Source organism: Anolis carolinensis, unplaced genomic scaffold (assembly GCF_035594765.1).
Source record: "Anolis carolinensis isolate JA03-04 unplaced genomic scaffold, rAnoCar3.1.pri scaffold_8, whole genome shotgun sequence".
NCBI lineage: Eukaryota > Metazoa > Chordata > Lepidosauria > Squamata > Dactyloidae > Anolis > Anolis carolinensis.
Window position 1 is genome coordinate 4,227,092 of NW_026943819.1, and position 18,529 is coordinate 4,245,620.

Sequence of the window (18,529 nt, forward strand, 5' to 3'; positions counted from 1 at the left end):
CTAGTGAACAAAGTCAAAGTCAGGGTTTTGATGATCAAATTGTGCATTAGATTTTCTAGCGCCTTAGACTCAAGTCAATGAGGTCTACCACCAAACCTTGCTAGTCTTTAAATATTTTTACAGCTTTCTGAACTCTCCGGCCAATGCTTGGACATGCTGCTTTCCTCCAAATGTTGTGATTCTATTCCCATTCTTGGCTGACCAATAACAGTTCCTATATCCCTCTGACTTTTCCATAAGATGCTCTGACATGGGACATTAAATCATTTTATATATTTACTAGCTGTGCCTGGCCACGCGTTGCTGTGGCAAAGTGTGGTGGCATGGGAAATAAAGTACAGTGCTCCCTCACTACTTCGTGGTTCACTTTTTGCGGATTCGCTGTTTTGCGGTTTTTCAATAAACTCTAAAAGACTATTATAAATCATAAAAATTACAATTTACAGCCTGAGGAAAGGAGGAAGGAGAAGCTGAAGGGAAAGAAATTCAATGCCAATATACAATACAAAAAGATAAAACATAAGCAATTAAAACAATTGAATAATTTAACAAAATACAAATAATACATTTAAAACCATACAGTATAAAATCCTTGTATAGGTTATTTCCTAAAGCTTGTGAATACACAATATTTCTGGTTGTTCCTTTTTGCAAGAATGAATGCTGCAATTAGCCAGAATGAATAGCATGTAATGGCCTTTCAGCTGCAAAGCCTGGCTGCTTCCTCCCTGGGGGAATCTTTTGTTGGGAAGTGTTTTTTTTTTCTTCATGTCAGGAGCGACTTGAGAAACTGCAAGTCGCTTCTGGTGTGAGAAAATTGGCCGTCTGCAAGGACGTTGCCCAGGGGACATTGCCGGGATGTTTTGATGTTTTACCATCCTTGTGGGAGGCTTCTCTCATGTCCCTGCATGGAGCTGGAGCTGAAAGAGGGAGCTCATCCATGCTCTCCCCGGGTGGGATTTGAACCTGGCAGCTTTCAGATCAGCAACCCAACCTTCAAGTCACAAGGCTTTAATCCACTACGCCACCGGGGGCTCCTTGGGAAGTGTTAGCTGGCCATGATTGTCTCATGTCTGGAATTCCCCTGATTTCAGAGTGTTGTTCAGAATGAACCCTGCCTGTCCCCCTGGGCACCACTGTGGCTGAGGGAGTTGCTATGACACAAAGGGGATGGGGCCTAAAGGCGGCGAGGACTACCCTTCTGACTGGCAGCCGGGGGAAAACGGTTCTTGTTTGTCCTCTGTAATTTGGATTTTATTTTTCTAGGTTTTTTTAAATTGAAATACACAGATTGGATGACTATGTCTTTTGTGGCCAAATTTGGTGTGATTTGGTTCGGTGGTTTTTGTTGTTTATTCCATGGGGAAAAAACACACATTACATTTTTATATATATAGATAATTATACACGTGTCGCAAAGAATCAGAGGTGTCTCAGCTATCGGGCATCCTATGACACTCGGTCTTTCTTCATCCTTCTGCTTCCAACAAGAGATACTCACTGCAGCTTTGGGAAGCAAACTCCCGCAAGTCCAGATCCTTGAGAGGGAAGTTGACAAAGGTGGTGAGTTTGCTGGATCGTATCCTGGCTTCGGAGAAGCGTTTCAGGTCTGGAGGAAAAACGTTAAGGAAGACAAAGGCCTACAAGTATATCCGGCACAAGAGAGGTCTGTGTCCCACATACTGCATATACTCGAGTATAAGCCTAGTTTTTTAGCCCCTTTTTTAAGACTGAAAAAGCCCCCCTCGGCTTATACTCGGGTGAGGGTCCTGGTTCACTTATATTTGGGTCACCTTATACTTGAGAATATATGGTACATTTATTATTTCTCTCTATTATTGTTGCTACTATTACATTTATTTTACTCTATTATTATTATTATTAATACATTTATTATTTCACTCTGATCTTATTATTATTATTACATTTGTTATTTTCCTGTATTTATTATTATTATTATTATTACATTTATTATTTTACTCTATTTATTATTAAAAGGATACATAAGCACATTTACATTGATATTATTATTACATTTATTATTTTACTCTGTTTATTATTACATGTATTATTTTCCTGTATTTATTATTATTATTACATATATTATTTTACTCTATTATTATTAAAAGGATACATAAGCACATTTACATTGATATTATTATTACATTTATTATTTTACTCTGTTTATTATTACATGTATTATTTTCCTGTATTTATTATTATTATTATTATATATATTATTTTACTCTATTATTATTAAAAGGATACATACGCACATTTACATTGATATTATTATTACATTTATTATTTTACTCTATTTATTATTACATGTATTATTTTCCTATTATTATTATTATTATTATTATTATTACATATATTATTTTACTCTATTATTATTAAAAGGATACATACGCACATTTACATTGATATTATTATTACATGTATTATTTTCCTGTATTTATTATTATTATTATTACATATATTATTTTACTCTATTATTATTAAAAGGATACATAAGCACATTTACACTGATATTATTATTACATTTATTATTTTACTCTATTTATTATTACACATAGTATTTTCCTGTATTATTATTTATTATTATTATTATTATTATTATTATTATTATTATTATTATTATTATTACATGTATTATTTTACTCTATTTATTATTACATGTATTATTTTCCTGTATTTATTATTATTGTTGTTATTATTATTACATATTTACATTTACATTGAAGACGATGAGAATAACAATTTGATCAGAGTTGGAGAGTCTTATCTTAAATTTGAGCTTTACGTAAATATTCAAAAATATTTAACCTACTGACGCCTCAATTAATGTAATTTTTATTGGTATCTGTTTTTATTTCTGAAATTTACCACCTTCGGCTTATACTGGAGTCAATGTTTTCCCAATTTTTTTGTGGTAAAATTAGCTGCCTCGGCTTTATATTCGGGTCGGCTTATACTCAAGTATATATGGTATTTCCCAATATATTATCTTAATCCAAATTACGTGTTGCAGAAAAGCTAGCCACATGGATACTGTGAATAAAAACCCAGCTGGATCTACCCAAAGGTCTAGCTAATTTGGCACCACAAGCAGGAAGGCATGAAAGCCATGGCAGCCTCCTACTCGTGCGCCTCAACAGCCGGCACTGATAAATGGCACTCATAAATATAACCATGGTGACCGGGAGCTATTGCCGGGTTCCTTCTTCCCCCCTTTATGATTTCTTTGCCATTATGGGCTTCATAAGGATACGCAACACCAGGATCTTTGGGAACCTCTGGATGCTGAACTTCTTTGTGCATTTCGTCCTGGCTTTGCAGTGGCAGCAGGTCTGGAAAGAGAAACAAAGGAGCATTAAAGCCAGAACAGGATAAATGCTATCCTATGTCCCTCTATATCCTTCTTTTCCTGGCAAGCAAAAAATACAGATGGCCTCCAGGAGTTGCAAATCCTCTTCCGAAATAAATGTCATCTCCATTTGCGTTGCTTGAAATTAAGCAATCCAAAACCACTTCCCGGCAAAAATACAGAAATTAACCCCTGGCTCTTTCGGTTGTTGTTTTCTAAACCTTTGGACCTTGCAATGTATGTATGTATGTATGTAGTAAAGGTAAAGTTTTTCGCCTGACATTAAGTCCAGTCGTGTCCGACTCTGGGGGTTGGTGCTCATCTGCATTTCTAAGACAAAGAGCCGGTGTTGTCTGTAGACACCTCCAAGGTCATGTGGCCAGCATGTTGGATAAAAGCTATGGATAACAGTGCAATCTATTGAAGTATTCCAGGTCCAAGAATGACACAGAATTGCACTGGAAGATTTAGAAAATACCAAAAAAATTATACATTTTTAAAGATGTGGATATATGGATACATGTTTAGTGGATATTGGGGCAATGCTATAAATCGATCCACAATGAATCCGCCCTGGGTTTGGCTCCAGAGTTTGAAGGAATCTCTCCAAAGTTGGATCAGAACCTTGGATAGCTCCTTCCAAGTCTGGAAATTCATAACATCCCAACTTGGGAAATTCATGGACTGCCATTGCATTTTGTTATTTCCCTTTCCCCCTGGAGTTTTCATTTTTGGGAAAGTCTCTTACGGGTTTCTCATCTCCATCCAGGATGTCTTCCTTGGTGAAGAGCCGCAAGCAGTCGGCCAAGTTGACCTCCCCATAGCTCTTCTAGGAAAAAAAGAGAAATTGTGGTTAGCAAAGCCCCAGTGCCAGAATGTTAAGAACTCAATGTTATGGAAACATGGGAGTTGTGGACATGTAAAAAGGCAATGTCCTACTGGAAAGAAGTGCACCAAAGAATTCAAAAGATGTTGCAGATTAGAATTGATCTGAACCCAAAACACTTCCTCTTGGGGATGTTAAATATAGGAAAAGATAGGAACAAGGAGATCCTTTTTAATTATCTCACTACTGCAGCGAGAATGAACTTTGCCAAAGCCTGGAAAGATAAAGAAATACCGGATGTAAGTTGTTGGTTAACAAAGATCTGGGATGTGATGAATATGGATAAGTTAACCTATTTGCTACAAAACAATCAAGGGAGACCAAAAAAAACAGACAAACTGGGAATTGGTAATAAAATATTTGAAAGAAATAGAACATAAGGTAATTATCTAGAAAGGAATAAAGGTCTCACAAAGGAATAGAACATGTATATAAATGGAAACATACATAATAAGGACACTAGATGGAAATGGTTGAAGGAACAAAATTTTGTGATTTATTGTTGTATAGGACACTGTGCAAAGATGGAAGTCAATTTTAAGCAAAAGTCTGTACATCTGTCTTTGTATATCTCTATTGGTTTTTGGATCGAGGTTTTTTTTTTCCTTCTTTTCTCTCTTTTCTTTTTTTTTTTTATATATATGTACAGATATTCTTTCTTTCTTTACTTCCCCTCACTTTGTCGGATCCTCCCTTCACCCCCCCCCCACCTTACCTAATATTGGTGTGATTTTATTTATATGTTGAAAGCATCAATAAAAATTATTAAAAAAAAAAAGAAACATGGGAGTTGTCGTTTTACAAGGCCTTTAGCCTTTTCTGCCCAAGAATGCTGTTGCCTCGCCAAACTACATTGCCCAGGATTTCATAGCATGGAGCCATGGCAGTTAAAGTGGCATCAAACTGCATTAATTCTGCAGTGTAGCTGAACAGAGGGTATGTGCGTTTGTTTACCTTGGCAATGGGTAGCGACAGGTCCCAGAAGGGATCGAAGGCCGTCGAACAATGTCCGCAGACGCTGCAGGTCAGGGAACTCTTCAGCTGGCCCACAAAAAGATCTGTTAAAAGGCACACAATTGGGAACATGAAGCATGGATGGATATCGTTCCTGATTCCATTCTTGTGCATGCATTATTTCAATCATTTTCCAATGTATAGATCTACCATATATACTCTAATATAAGCCGGGTTTTTCAGCCCTTTTTTAACGCTGAAAAAGCACACACCCCTCGGCTTATACTTGGGTGAGGTTCCTGGTTGGCTTAGATTCGGGTCAGCTTATACTCGAGTATATATTGTACATTTATTTTTTTTCTCTATTATTATTGGTATTATTACATTAATTATTTTGCTCTATTAATTATTATTATTATTATTATTACATTCATTGTTTGACTCTGGTATCATGGGTACCATTCCATTTATTTTATCTTTGTTATTACTAATACATTTATTATTTCACTCTGATCTTATTGTTATTGCATTTATTATTTGACCCCATTTATTATTACATTAATTATTTTACTCTATTGTTATTAAAAGGATACATAAGCACATTTACATTGAAGAAGATGAGAATAACGATTTAATCAGAGTTGGACAGTCTTTCCTTAAATTATAGTTTTATGCAAATATTCAAAAACATTTAACCTACTGATGCCTCAATTAATGTCATTTTATTGGTATCTATTTTTATTTCTGAAATCTATCACTCTCGGCTTATACTGGAGTCAATGTTTTCCCAGTTTTTTTGTGGTAAAATTAGGTGCCTCGGCTTATATTCGGGTTGGCTTATACTCGAGTATATACGGTAATTAAAAGCGAACCAGTGGGGACAGGTTTCATATTGGTATCTATTTTTATTTCTGAAATCTACCACTCTCGGCTTATACTGGAGTCAATGTTTTCCCAGTTTTTTTGTGATAAAATTAGGTGCCTCGGCTTATATTCAGGTTGGCTTATACTCGAGTATATACGGTAATTAAAAGCGAACCAGCGGGGACAGGTTTCATATTGGTATCTATTTTTATTCCTGAAATTTACCACCCTCAGCTTATACTGGAGTCAATGTTTTCCCAGTTTTTTTGTGGTAAAATGGCTTATATTCAGGTCGGCTTATATTCGAGTATATACGGTAATTAAAAGCGAACCAGCAGGGACAGGTTTCATATTGGTATCTATTTTTATTTCTGAAATTTACCACCCTCAACTTATACTGGAGTCAATGTTTTCCCAGTTTTTTTTGTGGTAAAATTAGGTGCCTCGGCTTATATTCAGGTCGGCTTATATTCGAGTATATACGGTAATTAAAAGCGAACCAGTGGGGACAGGTTTCATATTGGTATCTATTTTTATTTCTGAAATTTACCACTCTCGGCTTATACTGGAGTCAATGTTTTCCCAGTTTTTTTGTGGTAAAATTAGGTGCCTCGGCTGATATTCGGGTTGGCTTATACTCGAGTATATACGGTAATTAAAAGCGAACCAGCGGGGACAGGTTTCATATTGGTATCTATTTTTATTTCTGAAATTTACCACTCTCGGCTTATACTGGAGTCAATGTTTTCCCAGTTTTTTTGTGGTAAAATTAGGTGCCTCGGCTTATATTCAGGTCGGCTTATACTCGAGTATATACGGTAATTAAAAGCGAACCAGCGGGGACAGGTTTCATATTGGTATCTATTTTTATTTCTGAAATTTACCACTCTCGGCTTATACTGGAATCAATGTTTTCCCAGTTTTTTGTGGCAAGGTTAGGTTTCTCGACTTATATTTGGGTCGGCTTATACTTGAGTATATACGGTATTTATTGAATATGTGTGGTGTGATGGATTGAGCACTGGATTATGACATTGGAGATCTGAAATCCTTGTCCAGCTTGGTATGACCGAGGAAAGTCACACTCTCTCGGCCTCGGAGGAGAGCAACGGCAAGCCTCATCTGAACATATTTAGCCCTGAGGGTCACCAGAGAAGGTCCACAACAACACTTTCTCCAGCCGTGCCACTGATTCAGGCAAAACTGACACTTCATCTCCATTCTTTGCAAGCGGCTGAAGCCCTCGCTGTGCAAAATTGTACTTGAAACATGCCGAGTTGGGTCTAAATTGAGCACGGCGTTCATTGCCTCCTTGCCAGTGCGGCAAAAGAGTTAATTTTTAACATTAGAACCATTTTTATGCTTCGCCGAAACGTTCTCTTTGGCACACGAGAGTCGGCCGGAACGTTGCACAACTTCCCGAAAGGAAGTGAAACGCAAGGAGAGCCAAGTGGCTCCACGACCTTCTCCAAGAATGTCTTTCGAGGTAGTTTTTCTAGCTGGCCAAGGGTCACTTCTTGAAGGGTGACCGGAACCCGTGGCTTCGGGGAATGTGTGACCACACTGGGTAAAACGTCAGCCGGTCAACTGATATTTGATCCGCGTGGTTGACACATTGGCCAGGATATATACTGAAACTATTGAGTGAGATACAGTAGAGTCTCACTTATCCAAGCCTCTGGATTATCCAAGCCATTTTTGTAGTCAGTTTTCAATATATTGTGATATATTGGTGCTAAATTCATAAATACTGTAATTACAACATAACATTACTGCGTATTGAACTACTTTTTCTGTCAAATTTGTTGTATAATAACATGATGTTTTGGTGCTTAATTTGTAAAATCATAACCTAATTTGATGTTTAATAGGCTTTTCCTTAATCCCTCCTTATTATCCAAGATATTCGCTTATCCAAGCTTCTGCCAGCCTGTTTAGCTTGGATAAGTGAGACTCTACTGTAATTGATTTCTTTTATATTATATTGCAGCCTGGAGTCATTTGTCTTTTTCTTTTCTGCTGCTTGCCATGTCCCAAAAATGGTTGAGTATCTCAGATGCCTCCACTGAAATTTGGATGGAAACCCATACTGACATTCTCACACTGAACTTCTCAAAAGCTTGGGAAAGTTACTTATTTTGGAGCCCATCCAGAAGGAAACTCCTGAAATGCCCGATGTCCATGCGTACGAAAACCCCTTTGAACTGGATTATATGGCAGTGTAGACTCATATAACACCGTTCAAAGCAGATACCGTATATACTCGAGTATAAGCCGACCCGAATATAAGCCTAATCGCCTAATTTTACCACAAAAACTGGGAAAACGTATTGACTCGAGTATAAGTCGAGGGTGGGAAAGGCAGCAGTTACGAGTCAATTTCAAAAATAAAATAGATATTAATAAAATTGCGTTATTTGAGGCATCAGTAGGTTAAATGTTTTTGAATATTTATATAAAACTGTAATTTAAGATAATAATAAGACTTTAATAAGATAAGACTGTCCAACTCTGAATACAGTAGAGTCTCACTTGTCCAAGCCTCGTTTATCCAAGGTTCTTGATTATCCAAGCCATTTTTGTAGTCAATGTTTTCAATATATCGTGATATTTTGGTGCTAAATTCATAAATACTGTAATTACAACATCACATTACTGCGTATTGAACTACTTTTTCTGTCAAATTTGTTGCATAACATGATGTTTTGGTGCTTAATTTGTAAAATCATAACCTAATTTGATGTTTAATAGGCTTTTCCTTAATCTCTCCTTATTATCCAAGATATTTGCTTATCCAAGCTTCTGCCGGCCCGTTTAGCTTGGATAAGTGAGACTCTACTGTACCTATGTACTCAAGTATAAGCTGACCTGAACAGAAGCTGGCCAGGACCCTCACTCGAGTATAAGCTGAGGGGAGCTTTTTCAGCCCTAAAAAAGGGCTGAAAAACTAGGCTTATACTCGAGTAAATAAAGTCATTTGGATTATCTGCTTCGATAACCTGGATTATATGGCAGTGTAGAAGAGGCCTAAGGCTTGTTTGGGGTTGCAATAAAAACCAACCACACCCTTCCAAGTTTGGAGGTCTGGCATCAAGAACTGGGGAGAACTTTTGGGTCTTCATGGCTATACCTTAAATTCCCTGAAACTTGCCAAGCACTTACCTCCAATTCGGCTGTCTTCTCTCGCCAGGTATCTCATCCACATCTGCCTTCCCTTCTCTTCATCACTGCAAGAGAGAAGAAGATGAGAAGGTCAAAGGACTGCAGTTCTTCGGTGGGCATGGATAGAAGTCTTTGTGACTGATGGACATTGGAGCATTGGACTGGAACAATCATTTGGCCGTGCAACTTTGTAGGCAAACTTTTCTAGGATTTGTAATTAGTTGATGGACCAGAACCAAAGAGAACCATCATTAGCTCTTCTTCATCTTAGAGAAGCCTTTGGAGATGTGTTTGGTCCGGCATTGAGTGTTGTCATTCCAACTTTATGATTTGGATGATGGTTTTGGTCTCTTTCTGGATCCTATGTTTCATGAGTCCTACTTATATAAATCCTACTTATTTATGGCCTTCCCTCCCCTTGGGTTGCCAAAGGCTTTCATGGCCAGAATCACTGGGTTGCTGTGAGTTTTTTCAGGCTGTATGGCTATGCTCCAGTGGCATTCTCTCCTCATTCCATTTTACTATGTCTTTACTCATTTTATGCTTTTAAATGAGTTTTATGATCATTGTAATGTATTGTTTTATAGTGTCGATTTTATTGTGGTTTTATTTAATGTAATGTGTTTTAACTGTTGTATTTGTTTTGTTAGCCGCCCCGAGTCCCTGTCGGGAGATGGTGGCGGGGTAGAAGAATAAAGTCACTTACTTACTTACTTACTTACTTACTTTTCACCTGTATCTGTGGCTGGTTCTGTTGGCAGTGAAGCAAGTGTGCCTGTCTGTCTGTCTGTCTGTCTGTCTGTCTATCTATCTACCTACCTACCTACCTACCTGTGGGATGTCCAAGGTGGGAGCAAAGTCAATCAGTGAGGGTATCTGCATAAAGGTAGCCTGGGCTTTGTTGCCTGGAGGCATCCTCTGTTTGGGGGGTGTTAATTGGCACTTGTGTGATGTCTCAGAGACCCTCAAGTCATAACCCCGCAGCCATTATAGATCAGACTGAAGAGGATATGGGTTTTTTTCCAACTCAGTTCCCTTCCAGATGTTCCCTGTTGACAGTTTGGGTCCAAAGCTAATTACAAAAGCCCTTGAAACAGAGCCTGGTTCCCCGGAAAGTGTTCCTTTTGATAGGAAATTGTTTCTCAAAACACACCGCTCTGAGAAGGGGACTCGGAGATGAAGCGCAAGATTAGCGGAGAGAGAGGACACTAATTAAACCGATTTCCTTGGGAGTTTTCAGGGAGTGTTACATCTGGCAAAGTTGTTGTCTTCAGTCCATTTCCCTTGGGAAAACGTGTGATCAGGCACCTGGTTTGGGGAAGATTTGAAGTCCCATAAAAGTTCTGAGCACAGGCTAGCCATTGCGGTGTCAACGTGTCAGTTGGAAAGTTAACATCGACTCTAGTTCCTGCAGCGCAGTACTCTTGAGTAGACCGGGCGTTGCGTCTCATCTCTCTGTCAAGACTGGACTGCGGTTCAGTTCCACCACGACCAACTTGCCTTGCTTCCTTGCCTTGCCTTGTTTTCCCTGCCTTGGACATTGAACCTGGAACTCTTGTGAAAGACCTTGCTTTATTCCCCACTCAAACTGCTTGGAAGTTTGAGTGTGTTTCGGTTATTGGATTTAAAAACTTGAACTCTAATACTGGACATTAAACTTTATATTACTGGACTATATTTGACCTTTCCTAAAAGGACTATTGCTGGACTATATAGTCTGCTTATTTTTGTTTGATTCTTTTATTGCCTTAATAAAGATATTAGATTGTTTATTGGCCTCCGTGTTGGTTTCCAGTGCTCACGCAGCTTAGAGCCGTCACAACTTGATTGTTCGGTGTCTGTAGAATGTTATTCAAGCTCACTAATGGCAACATTCACGATTGCTTCAAAGCCATACAGCCTGAAAAACTCACAGCTTTCCTCCTTTTCTCATCCCTCGACTTTTTCCTATAGTTTTGGGACTTACGGGAGATGGTCCAGGCTGTCGCTACTACCGCCTTTGGGGCGCACCAAGATGCGGTTCACCTCGCTGTGGAGCCCGTCCAGAAGGAAACGCAGGAATTCCTGGGCATCTTGCTGGCTGCAAAGAGGAGGGGAAAGCAGGTGTCAATCAACCGAGAGACAGGTGAGACCAATGGAGCGTTGGGTTTGAACCTTGAGGACCAGAACCTCCCAACATTAATGCAGCTGATCCCACTGAATCCAGCTACATCAGGGGTCCCCAAACTTTTTAAACAGGGGGCCAGTTCATGATCCTTCGGACCGTTGGAGGGCCAGACTATAGTTGGCCACCGAGCAATAATAATTAATACTATTTATTTATTTAATACATTTATATCCCGCACTTCTCACCCCGAAGGGGACTCAGAGCAGCTTACAAATTAAATTTACATACATTATATTATTAGCATAACACAATACTGGCAATAGATTACTATAGTATAGTATAGATTACTATATATATAAATATATTGTAATATTATTCGTAATATTACATTTAATATATAATATATAATTAATATTATTATATTGTATTATTAGTATTATATTGTATTACAAAATAATATTAATATTATATGCATATACAATATATTATAATAATATATATCATTGTAAATTATATTGTATATATGTATACTAATAATAATAACAACAACAACAACAACAACAAAGAAGAGGGTTGGAAGAGAACCCTTGGGCCATTTAGTCCAACCCCCTTCTGCCTCTGTGCACTGAAAGCACAAGCAAAGCATCCCTGACAGATGGCCTCTCCGCCTCAATGTTAATAATAACAACAACAACAATAATAATAATAATAATAATAATAATAAAGAGGGTTGGAAGAGACATGTATGATATAGAACTAGACCTAATGCTAAAGTAATGCACAAACCATTGCACTGATGCAATGCTCCGGCTTCTATGTACCGTGCATGCTCGAGTATAAGCCGACCCGAATATAAGCCTCCCATATGGGGAGCTGGAGCTGACAGAGGGAGCTCTCCAAAGGTTGGATTTGAACCTGCAACCTTCAGGTCAGCAACCAAACCTTCAAGTCAGCAGTCCTGCTGGCACAAGGCATTGCACCACTGGGGGCTCCATGCCAATGGATACCAAGGGCTCATAGTATGTACCGTATATACTCGAGTATAAGCCGACCCGAATATAAGCCAAGGCACCTAATTTTAACACACAAAAACTAGGAAAACATTGACTCCAGTATAAGCTGAGATAGCAATAAATTACCATATATGCTCGAGTATAAGCCGACTCGAATATAAGCCGATGCACCTAATTTTACCACACAAAAACTAGGAAAACATTGACTCCAGTATAAGCCGAGATAGCAATAAAATTACCATATATGCTTGAGTATAAGCTGACCCGAATATAAGCCAAGGCATCTAATTTTAACACACAAAAACTAGGAAAACATTGACTCCAGTATAAGCCAAAATAGCAATAAAATTACCATATATACTCGAGTATAAGCCGACCCGAATATAAGCCGAGGCACCTAATTTTACAACCAAAAAACTGGGGAAATATTGACTCCAGAATAAGCCGAGCGTGGTCAATTTCAGAAATAAAAACAGATACCAATAAAATTACATTAATTGATGCATCGGTAGGTTAAATGTTTTTGGATATTTACATCAAGCTCTAATTTAAGATAAGACTGTCTAACTCTGATTAAATCATGATTCTCATTTTCTTCAATGTAAATGTGCTTATGTATCCTTTTAATAATACTAGAGGAAAATAATACAGTAGAGTCTCAGTTATACAACACTCGCTTATCCAATGTTCTGGATTATCCAAGCCATTTTTGTAGTCAATATTTTCAATATATCATGATATTTTGGTGCTAAATTCATAAATACAGTTCAATACAGTATTGAACTTTTTTTCTGTCAAATTTGTTGTATAACATGAAGTTTTGGTGCTTAATTTGTAAAATTTGATGTTTAATAGACTTTTCCTTAATCCCTCCTTATTATCCAAGATATTCGCTTATCCAACGTTCTGTCAGCCCGTTTACTTTGGATAAGTGAGACTGTACAGTACATTTAATAATAATAATAATAAATACAGGAAAATAATACATGTAGATTAAAATAATAAATATAATAATAATAAGATCAGAGTGAAATAATAAATCTATTAATAATAATAAAAATAGAGTAAAATAAATGTAATAGTAGCAACAATAATACATGTAATAATACCAATAATAATAGATAAACATAATACATGTAATAATACCAATAATAATAGAGAAAAATAATAAATGTACCATATATTCTGGAGTATAAGCTGACCTAAATATAAGCCAACCAGGACCCTCACCCGAGTATAAGCCGAGGAGGGCTTTTTTAGTCCTAAAAAAAGGGCTGAAAAACTAGGCTTATACTTGAGTATATACAGTAACCAATTATTTCCAGGGAAATTAATTCATTAATGCCAATGGAAAAGAGAAAAAAGAAGAGCCAGGAGCCTCTCTTACTTGTAACCCACAAAGCGTGGTGCGTATCTTTGAATCTGTGTCTTGAATTCGGACGGACTCACAGATTCGTTGGGAGACGATGTCCACAAGGCTTGGATGAGTTTGGCGAACTCTGGTTGGGAAAAGGAAGGGAGAAAAGCCCAAAAGATTAGTTTTGCAAGACAAGAAGGGCTTGGAATACGTTTGGCATACAGCTTCAAAGCCTGGCTACTTCCTTCCTGGGGGAATCATTTGATGGAAGGTGTTAGCTGGCCCTGATTGTTTCACCTCCCAAGAAAGCTGCAAGGCCATTTAATGCTAATCAAGGGTGGCTAATAGCAACATTCATACCTACCTCAAACATAGAAGAGTTCTTTCTCCCACCCTGGGTGAAATGTCAGGAGAGAATGCTTCTGGAACATAGCCATACAGCCCAGAAAACTCACAGCAACCTAGTGATTCCAGCCATAAAAGCCTTTGACGACATGTCTTTATACAGTAGAGTCTCACTTATCCAACATAAACGGGCCGGCAGAATGTTTTGAATTTTTACATCAAGCTCTAATTTAAGATAAGACTGTCCAACTCTAATTAAATCATTATTCTCATCTTCTTCAATGTAAATGTGCTTATGTATCCTTTTAATAATAATAGAGTAAAATAATACATGTAATAATAATAATAATAATAATAATAATAATAATAATAATAATAATAATAATAATAAATACAGGAAAATAATACAAGTACAGTTGAGTCTCACTTATCCAACATAAACGGGCCGGCAGAACGTTATGAATATTTACATCAAGCTCTAATTTAAGATAAGATTGTCCAACTCTGATTAAATCATTATTCTCATCTTCTTCAATGTAAATGTGCTTATGTATCCTTTTAATAATAATAGTGTAAAATAATACATGTAATAATAATAATAAATACAGGAAAATAATACAAGTACAGTTGAGTCTCACTTATCCAACATAAATGGGCCAGCAGAATGTTGGATAAGCAAATATGTTGGATAATAAGGAGGGATTAAGGAAAAGCCTATTAAACATCAAATTAGGCTATGATTTTACAAATGAAGCACCAAAACATCATGTTATACAACAAATTTGGCAGAAAACATAGTTCAATACACAGTAATGCTATGTAGAAATTACTGTATTTACAAATTTAGCACCAAAATATCACGATGTATTGAAAACATTGACTACAAAAATGCGTTGGACAATCCAGAACATTGGATAAGCGGGTGTTGGATAAGTGAGACTCTACTGTAGTTATATACTTCTATAGTGATATACAGTAGAGTCTCACTTATCCAACACTCGGATTATCCAACGCATTTTTGTAGTCAATGTTTTCAATACATCGTGATATTTTGGTGCTAAATTCGTAAATACAGTAATTACTACATAGCATTACTGCGTATTGAACTACTTTTCCTGTCGAATTTGTTGTATAACATGATGTTTTGGTGCTTAATTTGTAAAATCATAACCTATTTTGATGTTTAATAGGCTCTTTCTTAATCTCTCCTTATTATCCAACATATTTGCTTATCCAACATTCTGCCGGCCTGTTTATGTTGGATAAGTGAGACTCTACTGTAGTCACATATATTATGATTGTAGTATCAATTTATATATTCCAACTGTACAGGTAAATACATATACTGTAATTTGACAGAAAACGTAGTTCAATACGCAGTAATGCTATGTAGTAATTACTATATTTATGAATTTAGCACCAAAATATCACAACACTGACTACAGAAACATTGACTACTAAAAGGTCAACTGTGTTGGATAATCCAGAATGTTGGATAAGTGGATGTTGGATAAGTGAGACTCTACTGTACTTCTCAACCAAAGAGGGCTAGTATCTCCCCAAGCTACAACTTCCATGAATCCAAAGTATTTCTCCAAGTGGTATCAAACCGCATTAATTCTACAGTGCAGATGCACCTTCAATCGCACAACCTCTTACCTGCCATGAGGTTCATCTGCATCCGGCTGTTGTTGTTGAGGTCGCGGACGTACTGGTTCTGCAGACAATAATCCCGAAGTTCTTTGGTGTTGCTCAGACACTGCAGGATGGAGTTCATGAAACACTGCGGGTTTGGAGACAAGGAATTGGGGTCAAGAAAAGGCCTTTGGGCACCAAGGTTGACGTATATCTGCCTTGAACAATCAGCTTAATATAGTGGTTTGAGAGTTAGTCTACGACGTTGGGTTTGAATTCACCGAATGACCTTGAAACCCATGGGATGATCTTGAGCAAGGGACACTCTCTCAGCCTCAAAAGACAGCAATGACAAGCCTCTTCTGAATCAACTGTGCCAGGAAAACTCCCCTTAGGGAGATAGGGCGGAATACAAATAAAGATTATTATTATTATTATTATTATTATTATTATTATTGTCCCCATAGTGTTGGAAATGTCTTGGGCCTTACTATGTAAGCCACTCCGAGTCCCATCGGCGAGATGGTGGCGGGATATAAAAGTAAAGCTATTATTATTATTATTATCAACACAACAACGTTGTATGGCACAGCAAACAAGATAGATATGCTGGATTTCGTTTCGCAAAACCACAAGTCGAACACTTCCCAAGTGTCTAGGACTATGTGATGTATTATTATTATTATTATTATTATTATTATTATTATTATTATATTATGACACAGCAAACAAGATAGATATGCTGGATTTCGTTTCGCAAAACCACAAGTCGAACACTTCCCAAGTGTCTAGGACTGTGTGATGTATTTTCTGATGATGTGTGCAGATCCCAGTAGGGTGGCCTTTTGCAGTTGGCAGATGGTGATTTTGTCAATGTCTATTGTTTCCAAATGCCGGCTGAGATCTTTTGGCACAGCACCCAGTGTGCCCATCACCACCGGGACCACCTGTACTGGTTTCTGCCAGAGTCTTTATTATTATTATTATTATTATTATTATTATTATTATTATTATTGACACAACGACATAATAATAATAATAATAATATGCATATTATATATGCATGTGTTTGCATCAATCTATTATTATTATTATTATTATTATTATTATTATTATTATTATTATTATTATTTTATGACACAGCAAACGAGATAGATATGCTGGATTTCGTATCACAAAATCACAAGTCGAATACTTCCCAAGTGTCTAGGACTGTGTGATGTATTATTATTATTATTATTATTATTATTATTATTATTATTATTATTATTATTATTGACACAACAACATAATAATAATAATAGTAGTAGTAGTAGTAATATGCATATTATATATGCATGTGTTTGCATGGATCTATTATTATTATTATTATTATTATTATTATTGTTATTATTATTTTATTGTATGACACAGCAAACAAGATAGATATGCTGGATTTCGTATCACAGAATCACAAGTCACACTTCCCAAATGTTTAGGACTGTGTGATGTATTTTCGGATGATGCATGCAGATCCCAGTAGGGTGGCCTTTTGCAGTTATTATTACTTTATTATGACACAGCAAACAAAATAGATATGCTGGATTTCGTATCAAAAAATCACAAGTCGAACACTTCCCAAGTGTCTAGGACTGTGTGATGTATTTTTGGATGATGCGTGCAGATCCCAGTAGAGTGGCCTTTTGCAGTTATTATTATTTTATTATGACACAGCAAACAAGATAGATATGCTGGATTTCGTATCAAATTATCACAAGTCGAATACTTCCCAAGTGTCTAGGACTGTGTGATGTATTTTCGGATGATGCGTGCAGATCCCAGTAGGGTGGCCTTTTGCAGTTGTTGTTGTTGTTGTTGTTGTTATTATTATTATTATTATTGTTGTTGTTGTTGTTGTTGTATTATTATAGATGCATCCCTATTGGGAAGAGCAGTGCTTTCTCTTTGGAAGGCCAATGACACAGTTTCCGGAGACATTTGCACAACTATCGTCAGAGCTTCTTCCTTCTACGGAATTTTTAAAAAAATGCAGGTAAGGGGTTTCCCAGCAGTGTCATCCAAAAAGAGGAACCGAGTTGCAAACTGCTGAGGAAAGTTGTGTGGAAACGTCCGGTGCGTGCCTAAAAGCATACCTCATGGGCTAAGGAGTCTTTTGCAATAATACAAACAGCAAATAATATGAATTTGCTTGTCTTGGCTTAGTGCTGGGCAGATGCTTTATATTATTCAGGACTCCTCACTACCTAATGTGACTTTAAATGATTCTATTGCACTTTATCTATTTACGAATTTGTTACTCATAATGTGCACTTTGCTTATCCACTATTGCAACCTCATTGTTTTTAATTTGATGTTTTAATTCTGTGTTGTGTTTTTTCGCCTATTGTGTATATTTATTATTGGTTTCTGTTGTTGTCCTTTGATGTGTCATATTTTATCATTGCTTGTATTTTGATTTTGCTGTAAGCTGCCCCGAGACCCCTTCGGGGGAGATGGAGGCGGGATATAAATAAACTTATTATTATTATTATTATTATTATTATTATTATTATTATTATTATTATTATTATTATGACGCAGATGGGGACGTGATCCACACATTGGTTTCCATTGCCCTAAAGCTCTGAATCCCCAATTTGAGAGGGGAAAACTGGTGGGATAACCTTGGAATCCCTACAACTGTATCTATATTATAAACATATTATATTACTGAGATATAGTATATCACTTTTATTCAGTGCTGTGGTTTAAGAGCCTGGACTATGACTAGGGAAATCCATATTGTGCTTCTATTCTTTGCCATCTTCTCACTAAATGGTCCCTGTGGAACTCCTTT

General features: G+C 36.9%; 1 protein-coding gene across 6 annotated transcripts in view; it reads right to left on the bottom strand.

The window, feature by feature from the left end:
• usp2 (ubiquitin specific peptidase 2) overlaps positions 1-18,529 on the bottom strand; it is an 88,550-nt gene that overhangs the window by 6,124 nt on the left and 63,897 nt on the right. For 5 of the 6 annotated variants that reach the window (XM_062960779.1, XM_062960778.1, XM_062960780.1 and 2 more), the window contains 8 exons: positions 15,718-15,841; positions 13,744-13,855; positions 11,203-11,316; positions 9,237-9,301; positions 5,211-5,314; positions 4,119-4,199; positions 3,275-3,353; positions 1,502-1,609 (listed from right to left, as the gene is read on the bottom strand). In XM_062960779.1, coding sequence (XP_062816849.1) covers positions 1,502-1,609; positions 3,275-3,353; positions 4,119-4,199; positions 5,211-5,314; positions 9,237-9,301; positions 11,203-11,316; positions 13,744-13,855; positions 15,718-15,841 — 787 coding nt within the window. The remainder of the gene's footprint in view (positions 1-1,501; positions 1,610-3,274; positions 3,354-4,118; positions 4,200-5,210; positions 5,315-9,236; positions 9,302-11,202; positions 11,317-13,743; positions 13,856-15,717; positions 15,842-18,529) is intronic. The other variant, XM_062960783.1, reaches the window with a different exon arrangement.